We start from the raw sequence: 21,498 nt of genomic DNA on the forward strand, positions 1-21,498 counted from the left end.
ACAGTTTAACAGACCTATCTCATTTTAACCCAATAAGTTGATATGTAAGCTGGAGAAATGAGAAAACTAGTTAAAACTGAGACATGCAATTAAATATTTGTTAAAAAGGCATCAATCATCATAGCAATCAGTTGCTTGAGTGCTTACGGGCTCCTTATAACCTGGCTCTGCTATGGCATTGAGAGGTTTCTGTTTCTTCCCTGGCTGGTGTATTATGGTCTGTCCAGAAGATATACAAGGAAGAGTCAGTGTAACGGACCACCCGACAGCACCTCTATCAGTCCCCTGATAGAGCCTCTCCAGAGTGCGGAGTCTAAGTTCCGGAGCACTTGTTCACCAGGGTGGGGATGGACTTGGAGCGCCCCGGGACCAGGTCGCAGCTACCGGATATCTCTATCAGTGGTAGAGGAGTCTGCCGGAGGCTCCTGCAGGGTGAGCGTCTGATGTGAGGGGACCCGGGGATCCCTGAGGGATGGATGGATGGAGGAATGAGCAAGGGCAGAGTCAAACAAGCCGTGTCGGTAGCCGGGGGGGTCGGTGTGGTACAAAACAGTAGGCAAAGAATGGTTGGGTCACACGCTGGGTCAATAACAGGAGATCAAATCTTAAGGGGAACATCCAGGAGCAGAGTCAGGCAAGCCAAGGGGTCAGGACAGGAGAAGGCAGCTAGGTCAGACAATCCGGATCAAAATACTCACAACACAGGTAACAGGATATGCAGAAAGACCATTCGGCAACAAGTGTCTGTGCAGGGCTGGTTTAAGTAGCCCGCCTGCACCTGACAGGCGCAGCCTAGGTCCTAGTGCCTGCCCAGCACTGTCATAGACGACGGGTGCGCCTGGGTCCTAGTGCCCTGCTACCTGCATGTCTTGACAGACACCTACGCATGTGCAGACCCATGCGTCGCGATGGTCCCTGACAGTCAGATAACATAGAAACACTAATTTAAATTTGATGTTCAAGTGGGGCCCATAGAACTGAGGGTACAATTAAATATACAGACATGATCCATCCTCCCTCAAACATTTGTCTGCCTGTTCTGCTAGAAGTATAAAGGTTTACCTAGACCAAGCATTTAGATTTATCCCTATGCAGAAGAGTTGGTGAGATGTCTATGCCGTGGGAAGCAATAACAAGCAGAAAAGATTCCCTAGCTTGTTTGATTCTTTTTTTTCTGTAAGAGACAGATATGAGGTTGTGTCCCAGTTGGAATGAAAACAACATCTGGCATCCATGTGTACCTTTAGACGTTTTATGTTACATTGAGATTGCTGTATTATGTGTTATGAGTAGTGATGGACAGAGTTTGGTGAAAACAAACCAAAAAGAAAAAAAAGCTATATAGTTGACCATAGAATAAAAATCTTCTAATGATATGTGAAAATACAATGTAGCTGTGGACTGAATACCTCCCGCTGTAGACGTGTTTATTTGCTGCACTTAAAGTGAACCTGTGTAAAGTAACAGGTTCACTATAATCCACACTTCCCCCGAGGCATTTATTTCCTACTAATTTCTTTTGGTATCCTGCGGCTCTGTTCAGCAGGTTCTCTTTATTGAGACATCCGAGGTCTAAAAGACCCTTCATGTCTCCCCTGTACTACACTGAATGTAAAACAGTGCACATCGCACCGCATTAAATTTAGTGAATCTCTCAAAGTGACATCATAACATCACTTCCAGGTCAAGAGAAGAAGGGGAGAGGAGTGGCTGTGTCCGCTCTCCTCCCTTCACTCTAGCTAACAGCTGTAAACCGGGCCCGCAGATGGGCAAGCGGAGCCCAGGAGATAGTGGGCGAAGGGAGGTTCACACGAGGGGGTGGAGAGGCTGGCACTGTGTGGAAGCAATCGGCGGCAGTGCTGCTGCCAATTGCTTCCACCTGACAGATGAGCCCTGCTGCTTTCCCACAGCAGGGCTAAACGTAGAAAAAAACTACCTGCTTGGCGCCTGGAACTACATCCCGGGCATCGGGCGATAGGAATTCAACATCCCTGATTCCAGCAATGGCATATCCGCCTGTGGCTAGTAACTTAGGATGCTAGCTGGCACTAGCCACCTGCATCTTAGCAATGTAGGATGATAGGCAGCAAAGCAGCCTGCATCTTAGCAACGGAGTTCACCAGGTGTAAACAGCTGCCTTCGTCCTAGCAACATAGTATGCTAGTCTGCAATAGCCTCCTGCATTCTAGCAATGAATGATGCTAGGTGGCAATTGTTGCATCCTATCAACCAATAGACTGCAGTAACACTGTATAATTATGCACAAGGGGCAGACTGACAACTCATGGGGCCCCCGGGCAATAGGGGATCATGGGGCCCCTGTGTCCTTGCCCAAACTCAAAAAAGCCTATGAAAAAGGTACCGGGCATCTCATGGGGCCCCCTACTGACCCCGGGCCCTCGGGCAGTGCCCGAGTTTCCTAATGGTCAGTCCGCCCCTGTTATGCATATGTAAGTGTTGCTCCAAAGCTACATTCTTACAATATACACTTTTTTCGGCAGGATCTTGCTACTAGCAGGGGCGGACTGACAACTCATGGGGCCCCCGGGCATAAGGGGATCATGGGGCCCCTGTGTCCTTGCCCACACTCAAAAAAGCCTATAAAAAAGGTACCAAGGGCATTTCATGGGGCCCCCTACTGACCCCGGGCCCTCAGGCAGTGCTCGAGTGCTCGAATGGTCAGTCCGCCCCTGGCTACTAGGTTCTGTCAGCAAAAGCCTACTTACTAGGTGTTGTAATTTCATTTTGCCATGTGCATATACCTTAAATGTTAGGAGACCAGTGTGTAGTAAATGTAAATCAACTGTTTGAAAAATATATTGTTGACCATTGAAGCACATATTTGTGCTGCTTTTAAATTGGAGTCACAGGGCAAAAGATCTGCAAAGATTTTCAGTAAGAATTTTCCATCAAGCCAAGTCTGTTTGTGCATCTGCTTTTCTTGGCTTGACTCAGTTTTATTCCGCTTCAACAAGAACCCTTATTTTTAAATGTAGACGCATTCAAAGAAAGTCACCGTGCGTGCTGGTATGCACCAAGTACTTACTAATTTGGCTCTATTATATGCTACTATGTGATGTCACGTGTCTTTAATTAACCTTTTTTTGCTGTGTAGGGCATGTTTAAAGAACATAGTCAAGCATAATTTAACATATAGTTTCTTGAAACAGATATTGATTGAGGATATATTGAACTGTTTAGACACAGCCACCATTGATAGCTACAATTGCCAGGTCATCTAACCAAAAACATGTTCTATAATTTACAAATTATTATTTTTAGGTGGCATGGCTAATTTGCTAAGAATGTTTTGTAAAAAAAAAAAGAAATCCTAGAAAGTTACAACTTCTTTCTTTCTTTCATCTCATGGATTTGTATCATACAAAAGACTGGTTACATTAATGTGAATTTACAGAAGTTCTTGCCTGGAAACAATTTTATAAATTGGGGCTGATTTACTAAAGGAGTATTATTATTATTATTATACAGTATTTATAAAGCGCCAATAGTTCGCTCAGCGCTGTACATTACAAAGGGGGACAGAACATGTGACAGAACAATACCAATACAATGCAAAACATGAGTAGAGGCTATTTACGTAGTAACATGAGTAGTAGTAAACAAGGTGAGCACTTTAAATACCCAATCGTGCAAATCATGTAAAATCCCAATAAAATACATTTACATTTTTGGTTGTAACATGACAAAATGTGGAAAATTTCAAGGGGTATGAATGCTTTTTTTATCAAGACACTGTATGTACCATATACCATGTAACCAGACTGTGACAAAAAATAGGCCCGGGCATTTTAGACTGAGCAGTCCCAAGCCTAAATGCAACCTTTATGACCTTGATAGTTCCAACACTCTTGTCAGTAGTTGTTGTTTTGTTTTTTTTTAACCATTTTACTTTTTTTTTTTTATAGATTTATTTTTACAATTTTTTTAGGAGCCCCATTGGGGTGCTTTTGTGAGATAGGAAGGAAGAGATAGAGGAAGAAAGAGGAGAAAGAGAGAGGGAAGGAAGTAAGGAAGGGAGTACCCTAGGACCCTTTAAATTAGAGTATTTCCTGAGAGGCAGTGTCAGGGCTCCAGGTATGACCAGAGGTGTGTGGACTGACACAGGGAAGTAGCAGGCTTCAGGAACACAGGCGTAGTCAGACTGGAGAGGTGGGATGGTCAGGCAGGCCGTAAGGTACTGTCAGGTGCCACCTGGCAGTGTCTCTAGCAGCCCACAGCACGGATTTCCTTAGGGCATGGGGTCTAAGTCCCAGCCTGCTATTCACCAGGGCCCCTGATGGTGGGGATGGACTTGGTGCAGACTGGAACCAGGTCGCGACCCCCGAGTGCATCCAGCTGTGGTAGAGAGTACTGGCAGGGGAGTGCAGGAATGGAGTCTGATGGGAAGAGGCAGGCAGACTTACTAAAGCTGATCCGTGCAGGATGGATGGATCGTCGGGTGAAGTAAGTGTAGTCAGACAGGCCGGGTCGGTATCGTGCGGGCAGCGTGGTACAGGAGGAGCAAGCAGAGAATGGTCGGGGTCACAAGCCAGGTTCAGCAGGTAGCGGGCAGCGCAGTACCGAGGATCAGGCAGAAGGATGGTCAGGCAAGCCAGGGATTCAACAGGAGACGGTCAGCAGAGGTCAGGATCAAAGCAGGGTCAGCAACGAGGCAGGAACACAGGATACCAGGTACAGGGGCTCATGGGAAACATACACCAAAGCCCAGATTACAGGCCTGGTCATTCCCTAAAAACACCTCCTGCAATCAGCCCCAGGTGTTGGCTGACTACAGGAGTGAGCCTCTGGCTGCTGAGAGCACCCGCTGGTCAGCCCTGGCACTGCAGCCCACACGGCAGGTGAGTCCCACCACCAGTGCTGAGTCCATTCCTGACAGGCAGAAGAGAGAAGGGAGGGGGGAGACTTCACAAACAGTGGATGGATGGCCTTCCCACCCACACATCCCCTTCTCTGAGGCACAAAACTGCCGTGGAGTGTGGGCAAGGCAGACACAGGTGGAGAGGGCAGGAGGAGCAGAAACAGCTCTCTCTCTCCTCTTCCATCCATGGAAGAAGGGAAGGAAAACTGTCAGTGCTGGTTCTGGGCTGTGGGAGAGAGACTCTCTCAACTCAGAGCCCTGCAGCCTCTGGGGAGCCACAGTTGCATGAGAACACCCAGGGGGCAATTGCCACCCAGCTCAGTCCGTCCCTGCTCAGCTATGATTGGATAAAGTCATGATCGGTACCGATCATTGACTGTCCATTCAGACAAGGAAATAACATATTTACCGACACCTTCCCCTTCCTAACAGATCTCTTGCAGGAGCTGGTGGGAGAAGGGAGGATTGTATCAGCAGCGCTGTGAGGGGGTGGCAACCATAGGTCAAGTACAAAGGAGCTCGGGGCAGCAGAAGATGGATAGGATGGGCGGCGGGGTGGCACACAGAAGAACCGATCCGTCCATTTCTCTTCTTCCACCGCTGAATGCCTGCAGGAGGGAGAGGAGGAGAAGCGGGTATTCAGTGGTGGCAGGAGAGAAATGAACGGATCGGTTCCTCCATGTGCCGCATCGCCTATCAAATCGGCCACAGCCCACCGTGCAAATGCCCGGTGTACCCTATGGTTAGTCTGGCCATACATGTTCCAGCTGGTGCCTTGCTCACCCTCCTCACTCCTTTCCCTGTGACAGCGGGCGAGGATCCTCTCTCTGTCCCTGCTGTCACATTTTAAAATTGGTATATCTTTGTGGGGGTTCCACTCACACAGCTGCATCATTCATTCACAGGAGTCTTTGAATGAATGAAAAAAAAACTGTAGTAGATGGCTTGTGATTCTCAATGAACTACGAGGGTGCTGATTCCTTCAGCTTTATAACAGAAAATTGATATAGAGGTACAGGCAAGAAAGCTGTAATAAGTGTCTGCAGGAGCCTGACATTGTACCTGTGATTCACTAATCGTGGGTGCAATGCTTTGCAGGCTTCTAAAGGGGAAAATAATAACCGCACATTTCTTATCAGCTTTGCCAGGGAAGGGGTTATCACTGTGGGACTAACACTGAGGGGTGTCATGCATAAAGCTCTCTTTCTTGCCATACACTGTCAAGAAATTATCTCAAAGCTGCTTCTGTTTGTCAAAAGGCACGTGGCATTTTGATCTTCAGACTCTTTCTGCTGCCTGCCTACAGTGACTTTGATTACTGCCCCTACATCACTTTCCCTACACCTCTGAGGCCTTGACCATGACTCTAAACTGGAACGTTGGCTATCCATGTTGTGGTTGCAGTGCTAGAACAAAGTTATTCAGCGCCCAGGGCAAAGGTGCTAGACTGCCCCCTTCTCCAGTAGATTGCACAAAAATCGGTGTCTTTTCAAGCAAAACGTGTATACAAATATTATATGATCAGTAAGTATATATAAGCAGGTGTAGTATATCACAGTGTGACATATGAAGTTCAACCAGCATGATCTTGTTTCACATATAGGCAAGCGGTGGTAGAAATGTTATGAGTTTGGTACATGAGTGGTGTGTGTATGTATGCAAATGTGTGCAGGTGTGTATATATATATATATATATATATATATATATATACACACACACACACACTGTATTGCCAAAAGTATTGGGACACCCTACAAATCATTGGATTCAGGTGTTCCAATCACCTCCATGGCCACAGGTGTATAAAATCAAGCATCTAAGCATGCAGACTGCTTCTACAAACATTGGTGAAAGAATGGGTCGCTCTCAGGAGCTCAGTGAATGAAGCGTGGTACCTTGATAGGGTTGCCACCTGTGTAATAAGTCCATCAATGAACTTTCCTTGATAATAAATATTCCACGGTCAACTGTCAGTGATGTTGTGAAAAAAGTGGAAGCAACTGGGAACAACAGCAACTCAGCCATGAAGTGGTAGGCCACATAAAATGTCAGAGCGGGATCAATGCATGCTGAAGCACACAGTGTGCATAAGTCGCCAATTGTCTGCAGAGTCAATAGCTAAAGACCTCCAAACTTCATGTTATCTTTAGTTTAGCACAGCAACAATGCATAAAGAGCTTTATAGAATGAGTTTCCATGGCTGAGCAGCTGCATCAATGCAAATGCAACAATTCAAAGAGTCGGATGCCGTGTTGTAAAGCACGCCACCACTGGACAGACGTGTTCTCTGCAGTGAAAAATCACGCTTCTCTGTCTGGCAATCCCATGGACGTGTCTGGGTTTAGTAGTTGCCAGGAGGACAGTCATTGCCTGACTACATTGTGCCAAGTGTAAAGTTTGGTGGAGGGGGGATTATGGTGTTGGGTTGTTCCTCAGGGGTTGGTCCTGGCCCATTACTTCCAGTGAAGGGAACTTAAGGTGTCAGCATACCAAGACATTTTGGACAAGTTCATACTCCCAACTTTATGGAAACAGTTTGGGGATGGCCCCTTCCTGTTCCAACAAGACTGCGCACCAGTGCACAAAGCAAGGTCCATAAAGACATGGATGAGTGAGTTTGGGGTGGGGGAACTTGACTGGCCTGCACGGAGCCCTGACCTCAACCCGATAGAACATCTTTGGGATGAATTAGAGCGGAGGCTGCGAGCCAGGCCTTCTCGACAGACATCAGTGGCTGACTTCACAAATGCGCTTCTGGAAGAATGGTCCAACCTTCCCATAGACACCCTCCTAAACCTTGTGGACGGCCTTCCCAGCAGAGTTGAAGTTGTTATAACTGCAAAGGGTGGGGCCAACTCAATACTGAACCCTACGGACTAAGACGGGGATGCCATTAGAGTTCATGTGTGTGTAAAGGCAGGCATCCCAATACTTTTGGCAATATAGTGTGTGTATATGTATGTATATATATATATATATATAATATATAAAGAGAGGGAAGGAAAAGAGGGGTAAGAGAGAGATGGATGTATTTGTATTTGCAATATAGAGGTAGTAAAAGTATTAGAAATGGTGCATTTACTATGTGTGCAGAGTATTTTCTACCTTTTGTACAAAGCAGACTGGAAGCACTAAAACATTACATATGTATTGTGCAAACAAAGAGTCTAGTGCACATGCAGCAATGCGTAAATTGTGCATATTACATGTGTAGTACGTAGCAGTGTGAATGGATTCAGAGTCATGTGCCCTGAGAAATAATGTGCAATTTCAACTTTGCGTTTTTTTTTAATTTTATTTTGTTTAGATCAGTCAAGAAAAATCACAGTGTACATTTAAGAAAAATCCAGCACCATGTGTGATCCCACAAGACAAAGAGAACATTTTCCACACTATATTTGCCTTCTTTACAAAGTCAGGCCGGAAGGTGTTGGTAAGTGTTTTTTTTATTTTATTTAATAAGTCTGAAATCGTTCTGTAAGTTAAGTAAAGTAAGTTATACACAGGGGCTGACTGACCATTTGGAAACTCGGGCACTGCCCGAGGGCCCGAGTTCAGTAGGGGGCCCCATGAGATGCCCCTGGTACCTTTTTCATAGGCTTTTTTGAGTTTGGGCAAGGACACAAGGGGCCCCATGATCCCCTATTGCCCGGGGGCCCCATGAGTTGTCAGTCCGCCCCTGGTTATACATGTTAAAATGTTGGCAATATAAATATAACGGTCTGAAATTACAATAATTCCCGCTGCTTGTTGCCCATGGGCAGGCATAACAAGTATAATGAGGTGTAAAAGAAACCCCGTAATAATGATAGTAACTTCAATAATCACAAAAGTCGAAGCATAGATATCACATTGTGTAGAAAGCTACATAGCAAGAAGCTTTCACTCACAGATTTTATGAGCTCAGGATTATAGATGAGCAACCAGTTTGTGCAAAATGATCCAATATGTATTTCAGCAATACGTACAAATGCTTGCAGTGCGTACAAAAAAGGTGACACCATCCTGGTGATTTTGGATGATGTTTTCATGAAGCTCTTTCATTCTTTCCTCTGCCACCCTATCCTTTTACTACAAGCATTTACCAGTGGATAGGTGATGGGAGGACAGTTTTTATTAAGTTTACAGTTGATCTTCAGATATAAAATAGGAAGTAAGGGAAGGCGCAAATTGAATAGTGTGCATATTTGTCTGGGCCTTTGGGGTTTCCACCTTGACATCCAGAATACCCTCTTCTGTCCTCAGGTTCGCTGACTAAAATTTCAGGCCTTTGCAGTAGATACAATTTTGTATATAGCACATTAAATTGCAACTAAAGCCAAAACGTCAAGGTGATCACCTCATGTCCACTTACAGTTGCAAGAAAAAGTATGTGAACCCCTTGGGATTAAGTGGAGTTTTGCATGAATTGGGCATAAAATGTGCTCTGAACGTCATCTAAGTCACAACAATAGAAGAACACAGTCTGCTGAACATAATACTACACAAACATTAGATGTTGCCATGGTTTAATTGCACATAACATGTAAACATTCACAGTGCAGGGAGGAAAAAGTATGTGAACCTTTGGACTTAATAAATGGTTGACCCTCCTTTGGCAGCAATAACCTCAACCAAACGTTTCCTGTAGTTGCAGATCAGACCTGCACAACGATCTGGAGTAATTTTGGACCACTCCTCTTCACAAAACTGTGTAAGTGTAGCAATATTCTTGGGATGTCTGGTGTGAATCGCTCTCTTAAGGTCATGCCACAGCATTTCAATCGGGTTGAGGTCAGGACTCTGACTGGGCCACTCCAGAAGGTGTATTCTGTGCTGTTGCAGCCATTGTTTTGTTGAATTACTTGTATGCTTTGGGTCATTGTCCTGTTGCATCACCCATCCTCTGCAGAGCTTCAGTTGGCGGACAGATGGTCGTAGGTTTTCCTGCAAAATGTCTTGATAAACTCTGGAATTCATTTTCCCATCAATGACAACAATCTGTCCAGGCCCTGAGGCAGCAAAGCAGCCCCAAACCATGATGCTCCCTCCGCCATGTTTCACAGTGGGGATGAGGTTTTGATGTTGGTGTGCTGTGCCTTTTTTTCTCCACACATAGTGTTGTGTGTTCTTCCCAAACAACTCAATCTTGGTTTCATCTGTCCACAGTATATTTTGCCAGTAGTGCTGTGGAACATCCAGGTGCTCTTTTGCAAACTTCAAACGTGCTGCAATATTCTTTCTGGACAGCAATGGCTTCCTCCGTGGTGTCCTCCCATGTACTCCAATCTTGTTTAATGTTTTACTTATTGTAGATGTGTCAACAAAAATGTTAGCATGTGCCAGAGATTTCTGTAGGTCTTTAGCTGACACTCTGGGATTCTTCTTTACCTCATGCAGCATTCTGTGCTGTGCTCTTGCAGTCATTTTTACAGGACGACCACACCTAGGGAGAGTAGCAACAGTGCTAAACTTTCTCCATTTGTAGACAGTCTGTCTTACCGTGGACACATGAACATCAAGGCTTTTGGAGATACTTTTGTAACCCTTTCCAGCTGCATGCAAGTCAACAATTCTTGATGGTAGGTCTTCTGAGAGCTCTTTTCTGCGAGGCATGGTTCACATCAGACAGTGCTTCTTGAAACCAGTAAACCCAAAACAGTTGTGTGTTTTTTAAGGGCAGGACAGCTGTCAGCAACACATCCAATATCATCACACTGATTGGAGTCAAGGTTGGCTCACTCCTGGCTCCAATTAGCTCTGGGAGAAGTCATTAAGCTAGGGCCTCACATACTTTTTCCTCCCTGCACTGTGAATGTTTACATATTATGTGCAATTAAACCATGGCAACATCTAATGTTTGTGTAGTATTATGTTCAACAGACTGTGTTCTTCTATTGTTGTGACTTAGATGATGTTCAGAGCACATTTTATGCCCAATTCATGCAAAACTCCACGTAATCCCAAGGGGTTCACATACTTTTTTTTTGCAACTGTAAATGGCCTGATTTGAGAATTGTAATGATGAACAGATCGGGCAGTTTAGGGTTTTCTTAGAGGGTGGTAATAAAATAAGCACTATTGACTGTCAGAAGCATTCTGTACCGCACACAGAAGTTGTCCAAGTTGTAGATAATATTATCAACAGGTTTGAAAATGGGAGGTTGTCTCAACATTCATCCTTCTGGTAGTGATGTGTGTCTGTTTGCATATAGCCTTCTCTGTAGAGAGACTGAATAGTGAATTCTTACTACACCTGTATGCCAGATAACCCTACAGTCAGCTCAGTCTGGGAACACTAAGAAACTGCAGAACAGAGCAATCTGCTGGTTTGAAACATATGCTCTGTTTCCCATTAATACACTCATTTAAAAGCTTGGCAAAAAAGATTTCTGCAATGAATACTGCAGGAATGTATGAAAGCAATGTAAAGTGATTTATGAGCTACTGTGATCAGTAACCAAGATCGGAATAAAGATACAGCAAGGGTGTTTTACAAACAGGCTCTAGGTATAATTATGTGGTATATTGTAAAAACAATAAAGAGGTAATATGCAAGACTTTTTATTCACTCAAGTTCACCTTAGTGTGATCTGATATTTGCACTCTATTTTATGCTATAATATGATGTTTTTATTTATGTTATTTTAGCGCTGCACCTTATATGTATGTATATTGTAAAAACATATTATGCAGTGGTTGTAGGGTACATCAAAATCAGTCTAATATCTTTACAATGCTGATACAGGTTCACCCACATGCACACACTCAGGGGACAGATTTGGTACATTTTTGAAAAAAGAAGAAAATATATTGCTGCGCCTCCCAGTCAGAAATAACAATCCGATATGTGAATCTTAAAGGATAATTAACCACGAAAAAAAAAATTATATATACAGGGTGCGGCAACATAACTTCCTTTTTTCAAAACGCAATAAAACCCATTTTATGAATCAGAATTGTTTTTATTGTCTTTAACCTCCCTGGCGGTATGATTATGTCAGGAATTTTGTACCAAAAGCGGTACCATTTTTTTGCATGGAAATATGTCGTTTTTTTATTGTAGGCTGTAATTTTTAGGAATAACTCACTGAAATCTGTCCGAACAAGAGTCTAGTAAACATCCCGGATAGGATAAAACTTGAAACACAAAATCATAAATTATAATTTAATAAATAATCATAAAAAATAATAATATAATAATAATAAATTGAATTCAATAATATAATCAAACCAAAAACACTGAAATTTGAAATACAGATGCAAATTCGCACATCGCTGAGCAAAGTCGCAAAATCGTTTTCAGTGTCTGATGACGAATTTCCCCACAAATCATTATCACTCAATTCTGCAAGTGGTTCTGATTTACTATCGCTGTTCTAAAACCGCTTTTGACGTAAAGGGACGCTTTTTGGCCACCATGGACTTTTCTAAGTTTCCAGGCAGAAAGAACATTCAAAATGCAGGCAGGGCGCAGGACAAAGCAGTGGGGACAAAATGTATGTGAAATGCAGTGAAAAAGCAATGACAGCAAAAATGTCATTTTTTAAAAATTTCATATTTCCCGCCGGTTCCGCCGCCCGAACGTTCCGACGTCACGGGGACCGGAACACAGGAGCCGGATGCCGGTATCCGCCGGAGGAGATGGACGGGGACGCTGCAGGGGACCCATCGTGGGAGCGAAGGACAAGGTAAGTGCCGCAGGGACCCCCAGAGAACGCTACATGGTAAGCCCGAGTGTAGCTCGGGGTTACCGTTCTTGGTATAGAAATTCTACCCCGAGCTACACTCGGGAAAACCGCCAAGGAGGTTAATAATGTAGGTACATATCTAAAGTTCTGTTTTACACAGTTTTGAAAATCATATCAGGTAGGTGACGCCCCCCATTGTCCATACACTAAATAAGCCGATTTCTGGCGTTTTTCATGACCCTTACCAGCATAGCAGCAGGTATGTTGGCAATTTTCCGAATGTCCAAGGGCAGACGCATGTTTGCGCACAGAACGCTGCGGGGATCGCAAGATTGAAGCTCTCACTGCTTCGATGTTCTCAGGTGATCTGATGGGTCGAGGGACTCCAGCTCTTCGCCTTGTCGTACTCGCGGTTTGTCTAAACGTAGTGACCCACGTAACAATTGATTTCCGATCTGGGGCGCGGCCCAACGGGGCTACATTGAAGCGATGTCGGAAGGCGCATTGGGTTGCGATCACAGAAAATCCGTTCAAAAAGTAGGCCTCTACGGCAAACGCACGCTGCTCACTGTTCCAACGCATGATGATGACTGACCTGGAAGAGAACAAAAACTTTAGAACTATGCCTGTCGTCTGAGACCACTCCCGCCCCGCTATGGCCGCTACAGCCTGAATGGCACGCATTTCAAAAAAGGAAGTTATGTTGCTGCACCCTGTATATCCACAAGAGAATATTAATAACAACTAGAAAAGCTACAATTTCTGGGGAAATTGTGTGAAGTGTTCTTGCCTCCACCAGTAGTCTACAACTGGAGTGGGCGGAGTAACTGGGTGGAGTGGCTTGAAAATGAGGGAGTGATGGCAGTTTAGAAATCATGTCCTGATTTTTCAGCTCACACTCTAGCATTTGTCAGCTCCCACTCTAGTTTTGAACATTCCGCCATTCATACCTATGGGACCAATTTCACCACAAAAACGCCGATATTTCGTGAACCATTTGGCGAAACGTTCCACAAAGTAATAGCACACCAATCGGGAACAATCCGCACGTTTCGGTATATTACTGTCTATGTAGTGTAAAAACTGTGGGAGGAGTTAGGGGGGTAAATTTGGCTATAATAATAAGAATATATATGTGAGATAACAATAAGTGGTCGCCATGCTTCATGCTTGCATAAAGCAAAAAAGGTAATACACAGTGCAGTATGTACCCATAAAGTCAATAGATTATAAAAATGCACAGGATATCACACAGACAGCGGGGCCATGGCTCCCGCGTCACTTCTGTTTACAATTTTACTAGCTCCTGACTCCACCTATGTGTTAAAAATATTTATATATAAATCATATATACATGCGAGCATAATTCAAAAGAAGAAGAGATTGTGATTTAAAGGGCCAGATCACAACGTATTGGAACATACGCATCTTGTGTTTGAATACCTTATGAATAAACATCTGAGGCTGCATTAACAGAAGAGTTATTGGAAGGAGTCCCAAATAAGGCGTTTGAGACCCGTAACCATACAGGTCCAATGTTGGAGGTGAGCACGGTGGTGAACGGTGGCGGGCATCACCATGTATGTTGTTGTGGAATATCACAAAAGGTGGAATGCAATGATGTGAAGTATCAAAAGAGGTGGAATGCAGTAATGGCAATTGGAGAAGAAACGCACAACATATGCATGGACACTGATTGTCATTGTTATTAATATTCTCTTGTGGAATATATATATAATTTTTTTTTTCCCGTGCTTCATTATCCTTAACCACTTGCCGCCCAACCACTGTAGATATACGGCGGCAGGGCGGCACTCGCAGGCAAAACCACGTTTTAAACCGTGTGTTTTGTAAACAAATAGGGGGCGCGCGCGAGGTGCGCCGCCGCCCTATCTGTCCTGCCGATCACCGCCGCAGATGTGAGTCACCGGGTCACAGCCGGTCCTTAGCGGCTGTTTCCCGGCGAACGGCGGCAAACAGTGACAGACAGCACAGCTGCAGTAGCTGTGCTGTCTGTCACTTCCCTGTCAGCTCGAGGATGAGCTGATCGAGAAAGAACAGTTTTTCTTTCTCGATCAGCCTTGTCCCGCCCAGTACACCCCCCCGCCCCCTAGTAAAACACTCCCCTCACTCCTATAACCCTTCCCTGCAAAATAAAGTTAACCCCTTCCTCCCCATTACCATTAGTACAGTGTCAGTGTTTTTTTTTTTGCACTGATCACTGTATTAGTGTTTTTGGGGATGTCAGTGACCCCAAGTCAGTACCCCCCAATGTCAGAATGTCCGCCGCAGTCCCGCCATAAGTCGCTGGTCGCTGCCATTATTAGTATAAAAAAAACCTTAAAATCCCAGTATCTTTCCCGCCATTTGTAAACGCTATAACTTTCACGTAAACCAATTATTTTACACGTATTGTTTTTTTTTTAGCAAAAACATGTCGCAGAATGCATTTTGGCAGAAATTTATGACTAAATTTGATTTTTGCATTTTTTTTTACTGGACATGTTTTATAGCAAAAAGTCCAGAATATTGTTTTTTTTTCCTCAAAATTGTCAGACTTTTTTTTATAGCGCAAAAAATAAAAACCGCACAGGCGATCAAATACATCCGAAAGAAAGCTCAATTTGTGGGGAAAAAAAGGATGTAAATTTCATTTATGTACCGTATTGCATGACCGCGCAATTGTCCGTTAAAGTAGCGCAGCGCTGTATAGCAGAAAAATGGCGTAAATTGCAGTATCTATACCATAGTTTGTAGACGCTATAACTTCCACACAAAGCAATCAATATACACTTATTGGGATTTTTTTTACCAAAAACATGGAGCAGAATACATTTTGGCCTAAATTTATAACCAACTGTGAGTTTACTATATCTTTTTTATAGCTGAAAGTAAAAAATATTGTTTTTCTTCAAACTTTTTGGCCTTTTTTTGTTTATAGCGTGAAAAATAAAAAGCGCACAGGTGATCAAATACCACCGAAAGAAAACTATTTGTGTGAAAAAAAGGACATTAATTTTGTTTTGGTGCAGCATTGCATGACCGCGCAATTATCAGTTGAATTAGTGCAGCGCCGAGTAGCAAAAAGAGGCGTGGTCATTAAGGGGGGTAAATCCTCAGGAGGGCAAGTGGTTAAAGATTCACATATTGAATTATTTTGGAGTGGGAGGGGTAACAATATAATTTCTTCTTTTTTACAGATATATTGGTTGTGGAAACACAATTACACTGCTAGCAGCCACTCCCTTTTAGCATATTTTTCATGGTGCACAACATAAGCGCATATATTTTGTATTTAATATATTTTTAGAGGTGTGGGATACATTCACTTTGTCTTTTTAGTTTTGGTACATTCTCATCAACCTGCTAGGTTGAAGTAGAGAACCCAATGAGACATGAGAATTCGTCTTAGAGAACCCAATGAGACATGAGAATTCGTCTTAGAGAACCCAATGAGACATGAGAATTCGTCTTAGAGAACCCAATGAGACATGAGAATTCGTCTTAGAGAACCCAATGAGACATGAGAATTCGTCTTAGAGAACCCAATGAGAAATGAGAATTCGTCTTAGAGAACCCAATGAGACATGAGAATTTGTCTTAGAGAACCCAATGAGACATGAGAATTCGTCTTAGAGAACCCAATGAGACATGAGAATTCGTCTTAGAGAACCCAATGAGACATGAGAATTCGTCTTAGAGAACCCAATGAGACATGAGAATTCGTCTTAGAGAACCCAATGAGACATGAGAATTCGTCTTAGAGAACCCAATGAGACATGAGAATTCGTCTTAGAGAACTCAATGAGACATGAGAATTCGTCTTAGAGAACCCACTGAGACATGAGAATTCGTCTTAGAGAACCCAATGAGACATGAGAATTCGTCTTAGAGAACTCAATGAGACATGAGAATTCGTCTTAGAGAACCCAATGAGACATGGGTTAAAACAGATAAAACTTACACTGCATACAAAAAAATGCATACATGATATTGAACTTTTAACAACGATGTCGTCACTTTTTCCACGTGGTACTGATATTGACCATTGTACAGTAGGTGCGTGATAATGTGTGTTTTGTTTCTGAAGTATTTAAGCTCTGTTTTTTTTTTTTTTGCATCTGCATTGATGGAGGTATGACCAGGGCTATGGCAAGAATGTGGATTTTCATTGTATTCACTGCTCATGCAGCTTGTCATGGTGATATCTAAGTCATTTATGTAGTGTTTCTGGGCAAGTTTCCAGGCATATAAGCCCTACAAAGGGAATTTTAAGACCTTCAAAATGTGTTGGCATTTATGGATATTTGAAGCAAACAAAAGGACAAAATTTTAAGCATGCTGTGATCAGATATTGTGCTTTTGGCACACCTACACTTTGATCTACTCAGATTTAGGAAGGCTCCTCCTCCTCAAGGGCTTAGTCCTTCTTGGGAATATTGAAGTTTGTAGACCATTACTTTAAAACAAAGGCAGTAAATGCGCTTAAAATAGGGGGCCTCAAGTACGGTCCTGACAGAGGGCCACATATAATACTGATTGAAATGATACAGAAACCCAGAATTATAAAAAAATGTATCACACTGATTTTTAAGGTACCCAGATTACAATTTAAAATTTACAAATATATATATTGTATTAATACATTTGAAAAAAACCAAAAAAACAAAAACACATTATGACATTGAAAACCAATCAATAACACTGTTCAACAGGTAAAAAGTTTTGGGCATAAAATTAGCTAATCTTACATAATTTTGGGGTCCTTAAAACGAAAATGACCCTAAAAAATGTTGATTGGCTCTAGTTTCCATGATATATTCACCCATCTAATGACGTAAGCCATTCAAAATTATGATGCAACTTCAGCTGCATATTGCGCAATTGATACTGGTGACCAATAGAAAATTGCATGTATACTGAGATGATGCAATATTAGCCTTTAATTGCATCACTTCACTGCATAAAAGCTGCAGTATCTGTAGCTGATTGTAGTTCCACAGCGTCTTTACATTTCGTTTTATGCTTATATAGGCTACTCAGTAATGCCTCGAACTTGTGTGAATAAAGCAGATAATTTCTGCTATATCTGCGGTGAAATAACTTTTATCTCACAAAAAAGGAGGATAACAGGAATGATTAAGAAAGCCTACAACTTGTATTTTGGCTGCAAGATAGGAGACCAGGACAAGAGCTGGGCACCACATATATGCTGCAATTCTTGTGGGACGGCACTGGAGCAATGGTTGAATGGAAAAAAGGTATCTATGCCTTTCGCTGTGCCAATGATTTGGAGAGAGCCAACAGATCATGTTAGTAATTGTTACTTTTGTATGGTGCCTCCAATTGTAAAAGGGCTAAATAAGAAGAAAAATTTATCTGTGCACTATCCAAATATTCCATCGGCAATACGTCCAGTTCCTCATGGAGAGGGGCTACCAATTCCTAAAGCACCAGAATCCTTCGTGGTTGAGTCAAGTGAGGAAGAACCTGAAGCGTGTAGTCACATGCAGTTGTAAGAGATAGCCCTTTCCTCGAATACAAGAGAAAAGCCAAGAGAAGCAAAACCGACACAAACTGAAGACAAAACTAGTGAGAATCCTAAGTATTAAAATGATTCAACTTAGCTTATGGCTATAATTTTTCTTGGTAATCCTATGCAATATATTATGCCATTTAGGCTTTGTTATGTAGTCAATATCACTTGCTTTATATTTGTGGAAAGACATCTATCTATATAATTATTGTGCATTATGTAGTCATTACGCCTATAGTAGAAAATTTTCCGTTTACAGAAAAACTAGAGCCAATTGACAAATTTCATTGTTATATTTGAACTCAGAATGTGAAATTCATTAAGAAATGGATCCTTTTGTTTCCAAAACTGGCAAAAAATAAAAATTTGTTGAACAGTGTAATAGGCCATCATACTTCTGTTCCCATCTGACATTTAATTGCCATCATAACAATATTGGTATATGTCATTAAACGTAATCCATCATATGTGGTTATGTAGATATCATTGTGGACCCATAGACATCACTCAACATGTTTCTCAGAGTTAATCCACTTTTTCAGGAGGTAAGTATGGGCTAGGGACGGACTGACCATTTGGAAATTCGGGCACTGTCCGAGGGCCCGGGGTCAGTAGGGGACCCCATGAGATGCCCCTGGTACCTTTTTTCATAGGCTTTTTTGAGTTTGGGCAAGGACACAGGGGCCCCATGATCCCCTATTGCCCGGGGGCCCCATGAGTTGTCAGTCCGCCCCTGGTATGGGCTAGTTTTATATCCAAAATAGAGGCATATACTACAATCACCAGTATATGCCAACACTCCCCCTATACACAGCACACATATGACACAGGCCAATTTTCAGCTTTCAGCGCTGTCACACTTTGAATGACTATTGCGCAGACATGCAACACTGTACCCATAGAACATTTTTATAATTTTTTGAGACATATAGAGCTTTCTTTTGGTGGTATTTAATCACTACTGGGCTTTTTATTTTTTGCTAAACAAATGAAAAAAGACCACACATTTTGGAAAAAAATTGTTTTTTCTTAGTTTCCGTTATAAAATTTTGCAAACAGGTAATTTTTCTCCTTCACTGATGTGCGCTGGTGAGGCTACACTGATGGGCACTGATATGCTGCACTGATGGGTACTGCTTAGGTGGCACTGATGAGGCTGCACTGATGGGCATTGTTAGGCTGCACTGAAGGGCACTGACGAAGAAACACTGATGAGGCTGCACTAATGGTCTCTGACTGGCGGCACTGATGGACACTGTTGGGACTGCACTGATGGACACTATTAAGGCTGTGGGCTGCACTGGACTGCCTCTGATTTTTAAATACCCTTGCCGATTACCAGCTCTTCTCTTTCCTCACACTATGACAGCATGAGTAAAGTGCAGCCGGTAACTGGCAACTATATGTATCATGTGATCAGCTGTGTCATTGGACACAGCTGATCACCTGGTAAAAGGGCGCTGTGATTAGCCCTTTACCATGGCATGTGATCACCTATGTCCGACGTATGCAGCACTCGCAGAACTTGCCGGATGCATGCCCCAGGGGGCGAGCAGTAGGCGCAGTTCTGAAGGACGTCATATGACACCCTCCCAGAACTAGACAACCAAGCTATAGCACAGTCATCAAGTGGTTAATGACTGTGCCTCAAGGGAGATACAAAAACATACCGCAGAACACTGATGTAATTGAAATAAACTCAGTAAAGACCCACTCCCCTTCCCCAGCACAGACCCACTCCCCTTCCCCAGCACAGACCCACTCCCCTTCTCCAGCACAGACCCCTCAGTACAGACCCACTCCCCTTCTCCAGCACAGACCCCTCAGTACAGACCCACTCGCCTTCCCTAGCACAGACCCCTCAGTACAGACCCACTCGCCTTCCCTAGCACAGACCCACTCCCCTTCTCCTGCACAGACCCCTCAGTACAGACCCACTCGCCTTCCCTAGCACAGACCCACTCCCCTTCTCCTGCACAGACCCCTCAGTACAGACCCACTCCCCTTCTCCAGCACAGACCCCTCAGTACAGACCCACTCCCCTTTCCCAGCACAGACCCCTCAGTACAGACCCACTCCCCTTCTCCAGCACAGACCCCTCAGTACAGACCCACTCCCCTTCTCCAGCACAGACCCCTCAGTACAGACCCACTCGCCTTCCCTAGCACAGACCCACTCCCCTTCTCCAGCACAGACCCCTCAGTACAGACCCACTCCCCTTCCCCAGCACAGACCCCTCAGTACAGACCCACTCCCCTTCTCCAGCACAGACCCCTCAGTACAGACCCACTCCCCTTCCTCAGTACAGACCCCTCAGTACAGACCCACTCCCCTTCCTCAGTACAGACCCCTCAGTACAGACCCACTCCCCTTCTCCAGCACAGACCCCTCAGTACAGACCCACTCCCCTTCTCCAGCACAGACCCCTCAGTACAGACCCACTCCCCTTCTCCAGCACAGACCCCTCAGTACAGACCCACTCCCCTTCTCCAGCACAGACCCCTCAGTACAGACCCACTCCCCTTCTCCAGCACAGACCCCTCAGTACAGACCCACTCCCCTTCTCCAGCACAGACCCCTCAGTACAGACCCACTCCCCTTCTCCAGCACAGACTCCTCAGTACAGACCCACTCCCCTTCCCCAGCACAGACCCCTCAGTACAGACCCACTCCCCTTCTCCAGCACAGACCCCTCAGTACAGACCCACTCCCCTTCCCCAGCACAGACCCCTCAGTACAGACCCACTCCCCTTCCCCAGCACAGACCCCTCAGTACAGATGGACCCACAACACAAACATCTCAGTACAGACAACGTTTATCCCAGTACGGACTCCACAATACAGACTTCCCCCAGCACAGACCCCTTAGTAAAGACCTACTCCCCCATACACGCACACACAGAGCACCAGCACAGACTCTTCAGTACAGTCACCACCCCCAGTATAGAGCCCTAAGTACAGACACCCTTCTCCCCCAGTACAGACACCATCACTACCACCAGGACAGACCCCTCAGTAAAGCCACCCAACCCAAAGTACAGACCCCTCAGTACAGTCACCTCTTTCCTCCTCAGTACTGACACACCTCCCCTCCTTGCTTTCTCCAATGCAGACCTCTCAGTATTTATATCATATGACCAGAACTGAGGAGGAGCCCACTACTACCTCCAAACTGCTGTTTTCGTGTGACCGGTGGATGCCAACTCTCTGTACTGCAGCCACCAGAAATCTTGTTTTTGTTGCATTGTGCTGTGCAATAAAAAAAATGTCGGTTGACTCTATCACACCCAGAGTATGCACCCCTCTTCCCCCCCTTAGTACACCACTGGAAAATCATTTCACTTGAAATCAGTCTTCAAAAAATATTTGAATTCACTAACTTGAGTAAGTATCAAAACACAGAATCCTGTTT

At 44.0% G+C, this 21,498-nt stretch overlaps 1 protein-coding gene across 1 annotated transcript in view; it reads left to right on the forward strand.

The window, feature by feature from the left end:
- ITGA9 (integrin subunit alpha 9) overlaps positions 1–21,498 on the forward strand; it is a 694,926-nt gene that overhangs the window by 608,345 nt on the left and 65,083 nt on the right. Inside the window, exon 24 of the mRNA XM_089682391.1 lies at positions 8,188–8,313. Coding sequence (XP_089538517.1) covers positions 8,188–8,313 — 126 coding nt within the window. The remainder of the gene's footprint in view (positions 1–8,187; positions 8,314–21,498) is intronic.

This window comes from Staurois parvus, unplaced genomic scaffold, assembly GCF_062004578.1.
Source record: "Staurois parvus isolate SC_StPar_1 unplaced genomic scaffold, SC_StPar_1.0 ptg000288l, whole genome shotgun sequence".
Lineage (NCBI taxonomy): Eukaryota > Metazoa > Chordata > Amphibia > Anura > Ranidae > Staurois > Staurois parvus.